Consider the following 18,118-nt stretch of genomic DNA (forward strand, 5'->3'; position numbering starts at 1 on the left):
GGAGCCGCTCCGGCCGCCCCAGCTCCGGCCCTGCCGCTGCCCGTTCGCTCGGGGCGGTGGGAGCCCGGCACCGCCTGGTTCCCGGGACGCCTCAGCCTTCTTCACCGCGCCGCCCGGGGGCTGACGGCGAAACTTCTCTGCCGCCGCCGCCCCGTGCCCGGCCGGCGCTGGAGCAGCGGCGAGAGGAGCCGCGCCTCCCCCTGCGAAACCGACCCCGCGGGGAGCGATGCGACGGCGGCTGAGGGGCCTCCCGTGAGCCGACCCCCATCCTCCGGCGCCGAGTGGGGGCTCCCCGTCACCGGGTGCCCGCGGACGACGGAGTCCGGCGGGAGCTGCGAGACCTCTCACCTGCGACCGGCACGGAGGGGGCCGCCCTCCGCCCCCCCGGGGGTAGCCGGGGCGGGGGGGTGCTGTGGCGCCGCGCTCCCCGCGGCTGCTGAGCGGGACGGGAGAGGAGCCGGGGCCGCCGCCCGCGCGCCGCCGAGCATGGAGTGGAGTTACCTGTTGGAAATCACCTCGCTGCTCGCCGCCCTGTCCCTGCTGCAGCGCGCCGGCTGCGCCGCCGCCTCGGCCGCAGCCGCCGCGTCCTCCTCCTCCTCCTCGGCGAAGGAGCTGTCGTGCCAGGAGATCACCGTGCCCCTCTGCAAGGGCATCGGCTACAACTACACGTACATGCCCAACCAGTTCAACCACGACACGCAGGACGAGGCCGGGCTGGAGGTGCACCAGTTCTGGCCGCTGGTGGAGATCCAGTGCTCCAGCGACCTGCGCTTCTTCCTCTGCAGCATGTACACCCCCATCTGCCTGGAGGACTACAAGAAGCCGCTGCCGCCCTGCCGCAGCGTCTGCGAGCGGGCCAAGGCCGGCTGCGCCCCGCTCATGCGCCAGTACGGCTTCGCCTGGCCCGACAGGATGCGCTGCGACCGCCTCCCCGAGCAGGGCAGCCCGGACACGCTCTGTATGGACTACAACCGCACGGACCTCACCACGGCCGCGCCGCCGCCCGCCAAGCCCCCGCTCCGCGGCTCCAAGCCCGGCACCCCCGCCAAGGCGCCCCCCGCCGCCGCCGCCCCGCCGGCCGAGGCTCCGCGCAAGCCGCGGCCGCCGCCTCCCTGCGAGCCGGGCTGCCAGTGCCGGGCGCCCATGGTGTCGGTGTCCAGCGAGCGGCACCCGCTCTACAACCGCGTCAAGACGGGGCAGATCGCCAACTGCGCCCTGCCCTGCCACAACCCCTACTTCAGCCCCGACGAGCGCGCCTTCACCGCCTTCTGGATCGGGCTCTGGTCCGTGCTCTGCTTCCTCTCCACCTTCGCCACCGTCTCCACCTTCCTCATCGACATGGAGCGCTTCAAGTACCCCGAGCGCCCCATCATCTTCCTGGCCGCCTGCTACCTCTTCGTGTCCCTCGGCTACCTGGTGCGGCTGGTGGCGGGGCACGAGAAGGTGGCGTGCAGCGGCGGGGCGGGCGCGGGCGGCGCGGGGGCCGGGGCGGCGGGGGCCGGCGGCGGCGCGGCGGCGGGGGCGGCGGCGGCGGGGGGGCGCGGCGCGGCGGGCGGCGCGGCCGAGCTGCAGCCGGAGCTGGCGGTGGCCGAGCACGTGCGGTACGAGAGCACCGGCCCGGCGCTGTGCACCGTGGTCTTCCTGCTCGTCTACTTCTTCGGCATGGCCAGCTCCATCTGGTGGGTCATCCTCTCCCTCACCTGGTTCCTGGCGGCAGGCATGAAGTGGGGCAACGAGGCCATCGCCGGCTACGCGCAGTATTTCCACCTGGCCGCCTGGCTGCTCCCCAGCGTCAAGTCCATCGCTGTGCTGGCGCTCAGTTCTGTGGACGGGGACCCCGTGGCCGGCATCTGCTACGTGGGCAACCAGAGCCTGGAGAACTTACGGGGCTTCGTGCTGGCACCTCTGCTCATCTACTTGGCCATCGGTTCCATGTTCCTGCTCGCCGGCTTCGTCTCGCTCTTCCGTATCCGCAGCGTCATCAAGCAGCAGGGTGGCCCCACCAAGACCCACAAGCTGGAGAAGCTGATGATCCGCCTGGGCCTCTTCACCGTGCTCTACACCGTGCCGGCTGCCAGCGTGGTCGCCTGCCTCTTCTACGAGCAGCACAACCGGCCCCGCTGGGAGGCCACGCACAACTGCCCCTGCCTGCGAGACCAGCAGCCCGACCAGGCCCGCCGCCCCGACTATGCCGTCTTCATGCTCAAGTACTTCATGTGCCTGGTGGTGGGCATCACTTCTGGCGTCTGGGTCTGGTCCGGCAAGACCCTGGAATCCTGGAGGGCCCTTTGCACTCGCTGCTGCTGGGCCAGCAAAGGCGCTGCCGTGGCTGGGGGCGCAGGGGCAGGGGCAGGTGGACAGGCAGTGATCACCACGGCAGGAGGACTCGGGGCCGGAGGTGGTGGCTCACTCTACAGCGATGTCAGCACCGGCCTGACGTGGAGATCAGGCACCGCCAGCTCCGTCTCCTATCCCAAGCAGATGCCCCTGTCTCAAGTGTGAGGAGGGGGAAAGAGGCCAAAGGTTAGGGAATGAGGGACACTGGCCTGCCTAAAATGCCTCCTCACTGTTTGGTGCCATTAATGAACCCCTAATGGTCCTTATTAGCCACAGCTTGTATAGAACAATGCAGCTGGCAGAGGCCCCAGGCTCCAACCCCCTCCTCCTTCCCCTCCATTCATATGCAGGGAGCATGTACTTCAAGGAGCCAGCTTATTATTTTGCTGGCAGAGGAGGGCAGAGGCTCACCCGTGTCTTGCAGAGGGCAAGGCACAGCAGCTTCTGAATCACTCTGGACTAACAGCAGCTCTTTACTCATGGGAGAGAGGGTCTTCCTCCCCCCCCGCCCCGTCCTGAGGTGGGAGTCTGCTGGGGACTGCAGGTTTTTGGGATGTGGATGACCAGGCAAATGCCTTACAATATTGACTGAATCAAAAAATGTCTTAATTATACACCCCAGCTAAATACGGGTTTCCTACATTAAAGGATGTATTTATATAATTATTTGTTACCTTGTACAGATGTGTAAAATATGTATATATCCAAAGCTATACAGTCTGTAAATTTTTTTGTAAAAATTTAGAGGCTACCCCTGTAAGAGCAAATATGAGTATTCTATTTTGTCAATAAAATGACTTTTGATAAATGACTTTTTCAAGCTTTTCCTCTCCTCCTGCCCTGGTTATTCCAGCTGCTGTATCTTTAGGTAGTTCCATAAACTATGAACTACATTCATTCTCCAGTCATTACCTGTTAAAGAAGTGAGATATGTAGACACAAGAAAACAAGTCATTCAACAAGTTGTTCTGAAAAAGTGTTTGCCAAAACTGGGAGGTGCTTTACCATACTTCTTTCCTTTTTTTAAAGATGATGATGTCTTTGAGCCTTTACAAAAGAGTCATCTCCCGTGGCATGTTAAGTATCCTTTTAAAACGGGTGTTATTTTAGGAATGTGCACACCCGCCTCTCATATCTGTTGTCTACACTTCTGTAAGCACCTGCCTTTCCTGGGATGCATACTGAAGTGTAAAAGGTTAATGTTTTAAATTCATAGCTCATGTACTGTGGTGGAACAGTGAGTTGAAATTTGTTAGATCAATCTCTTCTTAACAGATTAAACTAACATCTTAACTTTTGTATATCAAATATGGTCCTTTTTCAAGAGAAAAGGTATTGTTCTTCTGTCAGGAGTAAGCTAATTTATTTGAGCAGAAGGCTGTTGAATTAACAGAAGAATGCTTTGGCAATTGTTGAACTTTTTACCTGTCTGCCCAGTGGCTCAGAACATCATTCCTTTAAGAGGAGCTAAATGAATAGGGTTAATCTGTAGGGAACTTGGTTTCTTTTGAGTTTGGGAAAACTTTGATCTTTTCTCTTCACCAAACGTGATGTATAGTCTGAAGTTTCTTTCCCTGCTGCCTGGTTCCTCTTGTTGCAGACCAATTGGCCACCATGGAGCCTTAAAGTTCTTCAATTAAAGGGACATGGGACTTTTTTTTTTTTTTTTATTTTAAGAGGAAGACTTGTAACAGTTAGTGAACACCAGAGGGAAAAGGGAGAACAGCCTTTTAAACAGCTTTTCCCTGCATTGTTAGCCAGACTGCAGGCAGCAAGGCATGGCTTGGAGCATTATAGAAAAGAGCTATGAATGCCCTACAGGTGGTCTGCTCACATAATCTCCCCAATTTAAAACATTTTCCTTTACAGGACAATTGCATTACAAAACTCCCTTCTCTTTTGGTCCTAATTGAACCAAAGAACAACTACAAGATTTTCTTTAAAAACCGAGTGTCCAAAAAAATTTTAAAATCTATTAACTTTCTAATCTGTTTTCTAAAATGACAGATCTCAGAATACCAGGAGTAAAATCTGCATTAGACATTACTCCAGATATTTTTACATATTCTGCTTATATTCTGTCAAATTAGCAGTCATTTAAAAGCAATTGGTTAGGTTGTGTGCTAGCAGTGAAAAGATAGCCCCAGGTCCCTTATTAACCTGCCAATCATGATAAGAGATGGGCAGCTACCCTACTAATGACACAGATATCAGTCATGATTTGTGGGAAAAACCTTGTTTCATTGAGCACTGACTTGATTATTGGTGTCCCTTTCAAAGATCTCCTGACTTAATAGACCCCACTTCTACAAAGTTGCCAGGAACATGAAAAGGAGTAATTTAAAATGCTAACTAACTACTTGATGGGAAAAATAATTTTAACTTCTTAAATGCAAAGGAAATTCCCCTGGGATTTACACATGGTACTTATTTGTGCACCAACTGACCAGCATCAGAATATTGACATAGCAGTAAGTTGAAAAGGCCATACTATTTTTTATATTGCTGGAAACATTCTTTTCAAGGTTGTTGTTAAATCAACGTGGCACTTTTCCCAGCTGTCAGCTTTCCTGCTGGGGAAGACCCACCTAGCACAATCAGTTCTGCAGATAAAAATCTGAGTTCCTTCCCCTCCACCAGGTTCCAACAAGGAAGACAGAGGAGAGGTACAGCCACAACTCCTCTCTGGGAATTTGTTTAGATAGGTCTCTCACAGGCTGCTGGTGCAGGTTGCTCACACTGAGATAAAAGCATTTCTAGTAAAAGAAAGAAGTAGTGCTTTGGCTTAACCTCCTCCAGAATGAGCCAAGAGAGGCTACAGGTGAACTAAAACAGAGGGGTCTCAGAGCTAGTCAGGTAAACAAGATGCCTGCTTTGGAAGTGACTGAGTAATAATGCAAAGGTTAAACAAATGAAAATCAGGTAAAATTAAAACCACTAGAAACACAAACCTGGGGAAATGGAGCTAAAGAAGCTAACTTAGAAGTGCAGGTTTTTGTGAATCAGCATAAAATTTGTAGATAAAGAAAAACGATCAGAAACACCACCAGCAAGGCATTTAGATGCATGAAAAATAAAAATCCACAGCTACAATGAACTTCACATTATTAGCATGCCCTTTATCAAACTTTAAGGTTAAATTTTCTATGAAGATCCAAAAAGTATTGGTGAGGTGATAGAAATGACATGGTAATTTTCAAGATCTGATGATAAACTGCTTTCTCTGTAAATCTGCCAGAGAGCTACTGAAAACAGCCCAAGGTGACCCATGGCCCACGCCCTGGCCTGCAGAGCAGGAGTGCCAACAGCATCCCTGCTGCAGAGGCTCATCCAGGGGCAGGGCAGCACCCACTGGTTCTGGAGAGGTAAGGGGAAGTTTTGCTGTCACTGATATGGCCCATAGCACAACTTGCATGGCAGCATTTGGGGGGCTGGATAAAGGCAACTGAGAGCCTCCCACAGAAAGGCCAAACTGCTCTGCTCAGGTGAGTGACCATGTTAGCACAAAAACATGGTTTGGGATTTTTTTCTTTTCTAATAAGCAAGATACCTTTGGAGAGCTCTCTTACATTTTTATTCCCAATCCTGCCTTTTTTTTTTTTTTTCCCAGGACCCCTCCTTACTTTAGATGCTCCTGCTTCAGAAAGGAAATCTTACAGATCTTGCTTATCCTGCTGCAAAAACTAAAAAAACCCTGCAGCCTCCCAGAGAGCTGGCCTAGCTTCTGGTGAGCCTCTTAAAAGGAGGCACAGCAGAGCAGGTGAGCTGCAGAGCCTCAGCAGAGACACAGTACATCCCTGGGCCCTGCTGCACAGTCCCTGGGAGCTAGCTGGAAGTGGGCTCCAAAGTTTTCCCTGTGCAGGAGAAGTCCCTGAAACTTTAGTAATCAATCTTTTGGTTGGAAAAGGGCTTCAAGAAAAGGAGGAGTTAGGAAATTCTTGTATATTGTAATAATACAAATGTGATCAGGCTTTCTGGGAAGGCTTAGACTAGCACACAAGGAACGTGTGTGCCAGTCTAAGCCTCCTTTCTTACACAATATTCAAACCATTGTAAAATGCTCAAAACTGTCCCAGGTGGGGTGGGAAATCTAGAGGCAGAGGTGCCTCTGTGCACACCCTACCCACAGTGTTTTCACCCCAGCTTCAGAGCCTGGGCTTTTTCCAGGTTCCCTCAGGAGGACACATCTCTAGCCACCTGAAAGTGGCTTGTAGAATAAAGCAATGACAGTTTTCTATAAGAGGAAACTGGTACTGGGAGATAAGGCAGAATGGCCAAATTTAAAAAGGAATCACTAGCTGAGAAAGAAAGGCATTGGGAGAACCCCAGCTCTACTTTGAAATAGAAAATTCAGTACAAGACCACTTCTTGATCCCATAACACACTTACATCACAAGCACTACATGCAGTGCAAAAGCCAAATCTAGCCTGCACTGTAAGGTAACCATCTTAAGCAATAAAAACATGACATTTTACCTGGGATAGACAGGTCACCTAATGTGAGGGAAGAGAGAGACCTAGTGATAATGTACATTGAAAAATTACAAAAGATGCTCCTGGAGTGAAAACTCACCTGCAGCCAAGATCATGCTGGAGGAAAGCTCAGTGTGGACCAGTCAAACCAGCTTGTGGAATCCCAGCCAGTCTCCAGAGTGCCTGTTACAACCTGCCTGGAGCATGCCCTGCTCCTGCACCCCATTCCAGAGCCACACAGCCTGTGCTTCTCCAGGCACACACTCCCACACACCATGGCCAATGCAGCTTCTGGCCCAACAGGGAAGGAAGTGAAGAGCAATCTCTCTCCTTCCTGGCCATGTTCCCTCTTTTTTTGTCCTGCATACCAAAACTGCATGGTATGGAAGGACAGCACATCTGTGCCTAGAATTAAAGAGGCTGGGCAACAAAGGTCACCCTGGAAACAATAGGATGAGACTAAGAATAAAGAGATCTGAAAATGTCAGTCCAAAGAAAAAACATTAAACAAGGCAGCCTCCCTGCATGTGGTCAGGATGAGCTCTAGGCACCCTTTAAGAGAACTCAATTAGAAATCTTCAGACAGCTCTATTTATTTAAATTTTACAACTGCCCATCATTACTGTAATCAGGTATATGAGTTTCACTAGTTCAGCAGAAAGGATCACACATAATAAATGCTGTGGTGGTATGGAAATAACTAGTGTCTGGTATTAAAATGTGGAGCAATAATCCGAGGTGACTAAGGATAGTCAAATCACCTCAGAAACTAGTACCTAAGGTCAAATGCTGAACCAAGCTTTTTGAAGGCTGAGATAACACTTCTTCACTCCTACTAGTCTCTTATCTGTCATCTCAAAACACTTTACGTTCACTCGTGAATTAATAGTCAAATTTCTTCTTGCGAGGCAGAAATTGCAGTAATAATACCCAGGCGAATGAAACCTCAATGCAGGTCTAGGAGGAGAACCTGGATTTCCTGACTCTGCTGTGTGCCCAGTCCAGCTCCATTTTCAGAGCAGTTTCTCCCACAGGGTCCCCTCAGAGCCCCCGCGGCCGCAGCCCCGACCCCACCGGGCCCTGGGTGCCGCAGGGCTGAGGCTGAATTGGCTCGTGCTGGAGCAAAATTCCTCATTCCTCCCATTCCCTACGGCAGGCAGGTAGGGGAAAGAAGGTTTACAGCAATTCTGGAGCTGCACCGGCCAGGGGCTGCGGTGGCAGAGGCGTGCGGGCGCAGCGGCAGCAGCGGGCCCGGGGCTCCGGCGCTCGCCATCCCGCAGTGCCCTCCGCTGGGGACAGCGGGAATTCCAGCGCCTTCCGCTGGGGACACCGGGAATTCCAGCGCCTTCCGCCGGGGACAGCGGGAATTATTCCAGCGCCTTCCGCCGCTCCTGCTCCCGCGGGATTCCCGCTCTGCCGCCCTTCCCGCAGCCTCTCCCGTCCGCGGAGCGCGGCGGGGAAACGGGAGCGCCGCTGCTGCCTGGCCCCGCACATCGCCGCGGGCACCCTCGGGACAGGGCTCAGCATCCTGCGACGAACAGGGGAGAGCGCAGAACTAAGATGCTCCTTCCTAAAATCCAGCTTTGCAAGAAAAGAGAAATTTAGCCGGAAAGAAATTTGGCCACTTTCCTGTAGATGCCTAATATATTATAAAGGAGAAAGCTGGGTTATTTCTCTTGAACACTATCTAACTTCTTTAATATGTTGCATTAAAAAGGGGTTCTTATTCCGTTAGTTTTGCCTTATGTGTGACTTGTTAGATGCTTTCAGGTATGCTTTAAATGCATTAGTTGGAAGTTCTTTCCTCCAGACTTCTGTTATTGATAATTATATGTGACATTCTTCACAAAGAAGCATTAAATCTCAAGTCTCAATTTGAAGTCTCAAATTATTTTTTTCTACTTGACTTTTTTCCAAAAATAAACTTACTACCAGAATGTCCCATTTTCACATCTTCTGAAATAAAAATAGTTTTCGTGCTATGAAGAGACTTATTCAAAATGTGTTTGAGACATGATACCTTCATCATTTCTCAGTGGTTGAAATCTAAACGCTCTCTTTCAATGTAAATCAGAAAATGTAGCCATCTGGCTTAGGAAACAAATTACTTGCTTTGGCTTTCTGTCCAGATGTAGGGAGGGAACAGAATGAAATATTTTAGGAAAGGAAGGGGCAATGTTTCCCCTTTGGGCACTGTGTGTTCTGTACATCGCTGCCATCCGGAGCTGCAGCCTCTCTGCAGGGAGCTGCACGACTTTCTCTCTCCAAACCTGTGGGGTGGAAAGCACATTTATCATTGTGGGTTTTAAACTGAAGTTACTTTTTTGCAAAACTCTAGGGAAGGAATATTTTTGCTATAACAAGTTGTAAAATCTTAGTTTCCAGGACACAGAGCAGGGCATTTGGAATAGCCAGATCAGGAAACCACGGAGACCCACACGGAGCTTCATTGCTGCCATCCTCGAGCTCATTAGTGTACAAGAATTGTGTGTGTTGTTTTTAGCAGCTAAAGAGTTATTTATGGCTTCTATGTTCTCAAGCCAAAGTGAGTGAGGGGTGCAACCAGGGCAAATGCATCAGAGCAATGCAAATCACTGACAAGGCATCATGAATACAAGCTGAGCAGAATTTAAATACAATCCATGAATGAGAGGAAAGATTTGCATGAGGGAAAGAATCATTAGAATCTGATTTAACAAGCAGTACATAAAATGGGCCTTTGCAGCTTAAAATGAAGCAAAGCACATTCACGTTATACATTCTTAATGGAAAAAAAAAAAGCAAAATCACAAAAAACCTAATTTATTAGTAGAGCTTGGAATAGAAATGGTTTTCACAGAATACCTTTAGATCCTGATTTAGAAACTCGTGCTTGATTGCTTTCTTGAATAGAAGTGGATCATAAGCATGTAGGGTGGTAAGGGCTATTTAAGTGCATGCCAAAGTCCCATTGATTTCAGTGAGATTTTATAAGATACTTAAAGTAAGCATATGCATAAATGTTTTCCTGAACAAGAGTGCTTTTCTGAATTAGGGTTTAACCCATGAATATACACAGTGCTTTTAAATATAATTCCTTCTGGGAAAATAAAGTAGACAAGAATATTTTTAAAATTGTATATTTCTGCTTGTCTTAGAAGAAGTTAATGGAAAATTATTCTGGATAGAATTTTCTGTAAGGTCCAAAATGAACAGTGAACAATCTGTGAAAGTTGAAAGAAAATAACGTGCATACAGCAGCTTTTATAGACTGTCTGTTGGCTTCATCTCAACTAAATTATGGAAGCTTTTGAATATAATATAAGGTGTTACATAGATAATTTGGAAGGAAAGTGATAAGTTGTTTTACATTAAGTGATATTATATTTGGTCTTCAAGAAAAGTAAGAGCACTGCTTTTAAGAAAGACCTGCCAATTTTTGTTTCCAGTCAGTGGTCACTAACATTGGGCAGAACAAACTTTTTATGTAATGTCTTCTAAAATAAAATGTGTCTATCTCTAAATGTCTTGTCTTTTGAAGTAATGGCTGAAGTGGCAGATTCTGATGCAACTGTGTTTTTCTAATACTAAGAGATCATCTGTCTCTGTCAACACTGGATAATTTTTTTGTTTCCATAGAAGCATTGCTCCAGCTGTTGTGAATGTGCTGAATGTGAAGCCTTCCTAGCTGTGTATTTACATTTCCTACCATATTCCTCTGGAAATACAACACTTCTTTTATGCACTTTTCTCAACCAAGTCTTTAGCTACAGCAAACATGAGAATTCAAAGAGCTTAGTGTGTGGCCATATTGACTGTACTTGTGGAAGCCACACTCTAGTGTCAATTTTTCTTTCTGCATTTTAGAAGATTTTGGGATGTTGTGGTGGTGCCTTGCAAGATGTCTTTTTGAAATATGTAAATGGTATGACCAGTGTGATTTTTGCCTTTTGTGCTCTCTTTCTAAATAATTCTGCTGTGAAAATGTTTGGCATCATATGCTATACCAGGTCAGCAGCAATACTGTTCTCCCAACTTAGCTTTCTGTGTCTCTTTTGTTGAATAAAAACCAGCATCATATTTGTTGAAAGGTGACATCCTCTAGCTGTTATCACTCCCTAAATATTTCTCAACATTTTCATACATTTTTTTTCTCCTTCTCTCTCCACACCCCTCCTTCCAAGTGCCATGTTTAGGCTGAGGTTCAGCTCAAGACTAGGACGTGTAAATGCAGGTGGATATCTCAGTGTAGGGTTTTTTTTTTAAGGTAAGGCATTGTATGAACTCTTATTGTAGTCAATAGAGCATTAGAAATGTCATCAGTAGGTCATGGAAGCAGAATCTGGACTCTAAGTTACTTGTGGGCCTCAGCTCAGCTGCTCAGACAGGGGCTCCAGGTGATCCTGGAGATTCCTATCCAGTCTCTCCCTGTCTCTCCAAACAGGAGACATGGGGCTCCTGTAATTTTCTGTCATGTCTGAAAGACACAGGTGACTATCTCAGTTACCCTCTGGCAGCTCTAATAACATGGGATATTTTTGTGGGCAACTTATTGCAGCCCAGACCTGGATTTGACCAGATCTCCTCAAAGAGTAGTGGGACTATTGACCCCAACCTCACATCTCTGACAAAGTGTAGGTGTCTTAACCTCGAGCTGAACCCTCCCAAGAGAGGCTGCTGATTATTTCTATCATCTCTGTTACAAGATTTCAGTATTTTCTTGCTGATGGGTTCTTTAATTGCTGTTTGCTCAAGTTTTACATTATTTGCTGGGCTCTCTCATGCCTTTGTACAAGCTGGCACAATGTATAGTTTTGATTGTTGTGTAGAGAGAGGTTTCTTCTTAACCATTGCTCTGACCTCTTTGACCCCTTAAAAGCACTCTGCTCCTTGTCTGCTAAGGATTTGGGGGGGGGGGGTGTTATTCTTGACATTATTTGATTGGTATAATAATTATTTGTTCAGTATCATCAAAATTTATTGAAAAGGTGTTATTTTAGTATCACCTCTTTTGCCAGTCCCCTCACATGCTTTCATCTACCTCTTTGTGGTATATTAACTTCTCTATTCTTTAAGTTTTATTTTGCTGTTGCTTCATTTCCTGACAAAATTTTAGAGAGGCTATCTTTTACTTTGGTTTTCCTCTTTTTTGAAATTTTCTTAATTTATCCAAATTTTAGGACCACTTAAAGAACATGACCACATATCCTTAAATCATGCAAGTTCCATGAGCTCCTCTAGAGAGCAGCAAATATGTTCAAATAAAATAGTAGCACACTTCAACCTAATGTTTCCTGCAACAAAATCTTTGGTAACTCAGCTTGCTAAGTACTGCTAAAGAGCAAAAAACTATGAGGAATGAAGGTCTTATACCGAGCCTGGCATTTCCAGGCATTGTCTGAGAACTGTCCTAGCCCTGGTATTTAGTGTGGAAGCCTCCTACCCTCTCCAAAAGCCAACACCAGCTCTCCAATATCTTATGGCAGAGGGGAGAAGGAAGGCAGCAGGGGTTCAGCCTGGGCCAGGGACCAGACTTGGATGCACACCAGATCTGTGGGCTGTAAATCTTCCATCTTTACACAGCACTGGCAGCCAAGAGGAAGCACTCACTCTCAGAAAAACACCCCCAAGTTCTCCATCCTCATGTCCATCAGTGGGCGTTTGACAGATGGGACTCTGGCTCCTGGTGTGCACTAACTGGGGCTTGGGGGAACTGACAGGGAGCCACAATTCTTGTATTTGTTAAGAAAAATAACCAAGGTAATGTGAAGCCTTCCAAGCTACAGACCTCTTCACACTAATGCCACCAGGAGTTTGGACCTAAATGCTACATAAATCTTCAAGAGAAGGACAAAGGTCCCTCTGTTCTTTGAGAGCAGTCTCCAAGCACAACTGACAGCTGCCTGCCCCAGAGCTCACACAGCTGGCACAGTCCTAACAATGCAAACCCATTCTAATGGGGAAACCAATATAACAGAGCTTCCAAAAACATGCTCATGTTCACAGACCTCTCTCTGGTAAGGTTTTCTGCCAGTAAAGCTTCTTGGTCTGTGTGATTGTGTTTGCAGGGGTCTTAGGATGAGGGGAGAGACGAGGATCTGACTCCATGTTTCAGAAGGCTTAATTTATTATTTTATGATATATATTATATTAAAACTATACTAAAAGAATAGAAGAAAGGATTTCATCAGAAGGCTAGCTAGGAATAGAACAGGAATGAATAACAAAGGCTTGTGTCTCAGACAGAGTCCAAGCCAGCTGGACTGTGATTGTCCATTAATCAGAAACAACCACATGAAACCAATCACAGATCCAACCTGTTGCATTCCAAAGCAGCAGATAATTATTGTTTACATTTTGTTCCTGAGGCCTCTCATCTTCTCAGGAGAAAAAATCCTAAGGAAAGGATTTTCCACAAAATATCATGGCTACAGGTCCGTATTGACTGTCTAAAGCAGCTTTTGCAAAGGTTTTTCTCTCAGTTAAAAGTCTGGTCAATTAAGCCAGCCTCAGAGCTGCAAAAAGCCCATGGCTGCAAGCACAGCAGCTTTTCCTCAGTTCCTGTGACCTGCATTACATGTCACCACTACCACCTGTGCTGGTGGCATTCCCTTCAAATTGCCAGGTACCCAGGTACAAATGGGAACCACCTGACCTCTGTTAGACATGAAGAATGCTAGGAGACAATTCTGGACAGACAGAAACCATCACCAGTGTAAGAGTGACTGCCAAGGCCATGATGAAGCAAGGGAATCCTTTCTGGAAAGTGGATTTGCCATCAGTTGGCATCTTCCCTTGCCTCAAGGATGCTCAGCTTGTCCCAGCATAACATGGAGGAGGAGATGGATCCAGTCAGGCAAAGAGGGGGAAACAGCAAGGAATGCTTTGCATGCAGCTGAAGATGATGTTTATCCCATTTTCCCCTTTCCTGTGTCACCCTTCATAGCAGGATCCTGCCTCTTCAGTAGGTGCATGGCTGCTGCTGGTGGGCTGGATCAGTCAGATACAGCAATGCAGACAATCTGCCAACCAAGTCTCACCTCATTTTTTGGAAACACACTGCCAAAGATCCTGGAAACTATGGAAAAGGTGCTCCTGGGTGGATGGTGGAGACTGCACCTTGCTGCTTTTTGAGGTGTGTGCTGGCAGCTGGGGCAGCCTGACACAGGGTGCAGCTGGTGCATTGGACAAACACAGCCTTCTGCACCATGAGAGCCAGTCTGGCATCAAGGTAGAGAGAATATAAAGGCACTGGCAAAATGGGAAGTAGCTGGCACTTAGCAGCACTTCCTTTTTACAGACTAATTCCTGCCAACACTAACATGGACACTAATATGGAAATTCCAGGGAACACTCCACCAGGAGAGCTCGGTGCTCCCTGAGATGGTGGGTGAGCTCTTGTCAGGTGCTGACTGAGGCACCCACACCCTCATGATATGTTTTGTACAGTCCATTTTTGAGGAAGATCCTGATGATTCTCCAGTCCAAATCAATTTATCTGTAGTTAACTTTGCAGTCACAGACTTGTGCTCACAAGTGTAATAAACAGCTGCCCTGTCTGGCCTTAGCTTTGCCACAGTTTCTCAATGCAGCCTATAGGACAGGATCAGCTTCAAGTGATCTACTAAATTCTCATTTATCAGCAGAAGTCCTTGGAGTTCAAGGTGTTCAGTCTGTATTGGCAGGGCCTGCAGGCTGCCTGAGGGATGCAGAGGGCAGCTCTGTAGGGACTGGAGAGACATGAAAGTTGCATTTTGGTGTCCCTGCTGGACTATTCTTATAATATCTGCACATACTCCAAAATCAGGGCAGAATTTGTATAGAATTTGGTGTCAGAAGCAGTGTGGGACTATGTTTCAGCTGACCTGGTGTCCAGGCTCTAGTGGGCTGAATCCCAGGTTCTACACAACAAGAATATTACTGATGGATACCAATGAGCATGTAAACAGAAATAAACAACCTAAATGTTTTGCTTAAGCCTTTGCTTTCAATTTGTAGCAAAACTTCTCAGGAGATAAAGTGTGCTGAACCAAGTTGTTTCTGGAAATGAGCCTTGTAGGAATATTTCAGGAACTACATGTGTATAAATAAAGCAACTGTTTGGATGTTTTAATCAACCCCTGACTCCTTCCCCCCCACCATACTATTTTTAGGATTTTTGCTGAAGTACAAAGGGCTAAGTAAATAAGGAACGTAGGACTGCTGTTCTAAGGGGTTGTCAATATTTCTGTGTAAAAGTCATGGAATATATTTTTCAGATATGGGTAATTTGAATAAAATATTTCCTATTTATCTGCACATTCTAAAATCTATTGCTATGAGCTGTGAAAATCAGGATTGATTTATTCTAAATTGAAGTAGCTCTGTGTTTCATGTAACTTCAGCCCATGAGGTGCACTGTTACCATATCTGTCTATCTACATTACAAAAAACAAAAAGTCTGTGTTTGTACCATTCCTTAATATTGGGTCACCTTGTGAATTCCATAGAGGTTGGTAGTCCATGGATCAGTTCTGAGTGACTGCTGGGAGACCAAAGTGGGGCTGCAATGCAAATCCTGTGCTTTTCTCCAGTCACTCCAAGATTAGGTCCCATCAAGTCACCAAGTTGGATGTGAAAGTCTCTGGTGAACCTGGACAAACAGGTATCTGTCAATGCATCACAAATGGTAAACTGTGTTATAGCTATTCCTAATTTATGTTTTAGAGAAATGCTTCAGAAAGAGGCTTGCTGAAGAAGAAAAAAGCTTGGATTTGTTAGCCAGTGCACACAAGTTGTTCATCTGCCTACCTTTGAATATCTCCACTAGACCTCCAAAGATAGCACAGAGCTTTAAAGTTTGTGCAAGAAAGAAAGAGCTCATTGCACTGTATATTGTCTGTCAGAAGCAAGAATCACTCACACTGACTCAGAGAAATGAGCAGAAGGAGTGGGTGTCTAAGGGGGTGTTTAATTTGTCAGGACAAGTGGGGCTCTGAAAGCATCTTATCCTGGCTTCTCTTAAAAAAAAAAAAAAAAGCCTATCTTCAGTGCAAGGAAAAGGCAAGTCATCACAGGGGAAAATGCAGAATTTTATTCTGCTAGGTCAAAATCTCCTGTTTATTTCCATTATTGTTATTTCTTTCCTAAAAGTAACATTTTCAGTGCCAGAAAATGCTGTGGTGCCTGAAGTCTCACTGGCAAAATAGATGTTACATAGGAAAGCCAGAAATGAAGGAAATTACTTCTGATTGCTGAGCCCAAATCCCCCATCGTTCTTGAGAGCACCACATATAAACCTCAGTTTCTAACAACAGGCTCAAAATGCCCCATCATCCTCACTCAGTAAATTGTCCATCAGTGAAAGCTGTTCAGAGCTAATCCAGCACTCAGCATAACAGGGAGCCACAAACAGCATGAAGTGTTACCTGCAGACACTGAATTGGAGACAGCTCTCCACCTCCTGGCATTCCCACTGCTGTGGGAGCAGCACAGGGTTATAAAAGTGTTCTCAGGCTTAGCACTGGCTGTGCACTCCCATGAATAAATTCCAGCTGTGGAGATGCCTGGGACCTCCTGCCTGCCAAAGCAAATGGAAGGAAACAGACAGTAAAGTGGGAGAAATCAGAAGCTAGGGAAGCAGATTGTGCTTGCAATCTATCTACATGGACACTGGATAATTTGAACATTCTGATCAGATTTCTGCCTTGGTGAAATCATCTTTCAGAGCTGGCATTGCTGGGTACCACAGGCCAAGAGTTCATGCTAGGAGTGAGCAGTGACCATCTCATGTGCAGAACATGTTAACAACTCAATTACAATGTAAGACATTATGCTGTAAAATTACTTCTCTGTCAGTGGAGTACATCAGGCTATTAAAAGCAGATCAAAAGACAGAAATTAAAGAACAGCCTTTTGAACTATTCCACTGTCCTATTTTTTGAGATGTATTTCTTTATTGTCCTAAAATACTACAAGCAGTAACAATTTATCTGTTCTCCATTGTAATCAGGACATTACAATAATATAATGCCCAATTAATATGCTCTTTAAGGATTTATTTCAGAAAGCTAATTGAAATAATGATGTATCATGTAAGGGCAGATAATAACTTGAAAGAATACATTGAGGATGTCTCTACACTGCTAACTTCAGATTTAATACTTATTCTGGGCTGAACTGAGATATTCATGGAGAACAACTGCTGCTGACAGGAAATTTTACATTCCCTAGACACCTGTCTACAATGTCTTTCACAAGAGAAGAGAGAGTCACAGCTTTCTGTTATACTGCTGAGAGTAAATCAAAGTGACCCAACCTAAAAAGTGCAAGAAGATGATAAAGTGATTATAACTGACTGAAACTTGGCTTCTAAACTAGTTTGGCTTTGGTATTTAAAAATATATTACAAAACAAAACAAAAAATTGAAAAATATTTGTTTAGAGAAAAATGTAAATATATTTTAGTTAGAGGCAACAAAATTGATGGTTCTTTTCTTTCAATCATGTTCATACTGCAGAAACTTCCAGTGATACTTGATTTTGCTGCATAAAAAACATGAAAATTCTGTGCCTCCAGCAGCCTACTAGATACTAATTTAGCAAGAGAATTGCTATTGAATTGCAATTGAAGATACTAAGAAAAAAAAACTATTTTAAAGATATTTTATAATTTTCCAATAAAAATTTCACTCCTTGTGTGAAAACTATTTTATCCTAGGTTTTGTGATCTGTTCCAACTCTTTTATTTCCAGGGAGCTCAGCTCTTTCTGTATAATCTCATGGTCAGCTCCACATGAGGCCGGATGAGAAATGTATATATATATATGTGTGTGTATATATATATATATAAAATCTTCTGTATTGTTCCATAAAGCCACCTCAGGGTGCAAGTGACACCTGCACTTTGAGCACAAGACAAAGCTCCCTGAGTGCAGTTTGAGGAGAATTGTGCTTTCAACCCATCTTTGAAATGCTTTTCTGAAGTAGATAGGTTAAGAAATTATTTAAACATAATAAGAACCTTTTGTAACATTTTTCTTAATGTGCAATAATTTCTGTAAGGACTTACAAAACCAATACACGAGTTTAAAATATTAAATTTTTGTTTTAAGAGTAGAAAGCCTTGCTGCTTCTTTGCTTCACATCAATCAGTTCTTCTCTTACTCTAAGACATCTAGACATGTCTACAGCACCTCCACATTCAGTGACATTGAATACAAGGAGAAATTTGAGCTGATCTTTTTTTTTTTTTCAAGCAGATCTTTTTTTGCTATTTTCTCCTCCCCACTCCCAACCATCACTTTTAATTTCATTGAGCTCTGGAAGTTCACAGCAGTTCAAACTTCCT

General features: G+C 45.7%; 1 protein-coding gene across 1 annotated transcript; it reads left to right on the top strand.

Annotated features, from left to right (window-relative positions):
• Window positions 1-486: 486 nt before the first annotated feature.
• Window positions 487-3,148, top strand: FZD8 (frizzled class receptor 8). The gene has a single exon (XM_054635481.2). The coding sequence runs from the start codon at window positions 487-489 to the stop codon at window positions 2,500-2,502; it is 2,016 nt and encodes a 671-aa protein (XP_054491456.1). The 3' UTR covers window positions 2,503-3,148.
• The last annotated feature ends 14,970 nt before the right edge of the window (window positions 3,149-18,118 follow it).

Source organism: Agelaius phoeniceus, chromosome 1, assembly GCF_051311805.1.
Source record: "Agelaius phoeniceus isolate bAgePho1 chromosome 1, bAgePho1.hap1, whole genome shotgun sequence".
In the NCBI taxonomy this organism is placed as follows: Eukaryota; Metazoa; Chordata; class Aves; order Passeriformes; family Icteridae; genus Agelaius; species Agelaius phoeniceus.

What these genes read in the sequence shown, in the direction of transcription:
- FZD8 (XM_054635481.2), top strand. Translation starts at nt 487, where the DNA reads ATGGAGTGGAGTTACCTGTTGGAAATCACCTCGCTGCTCGCCGCCCTG.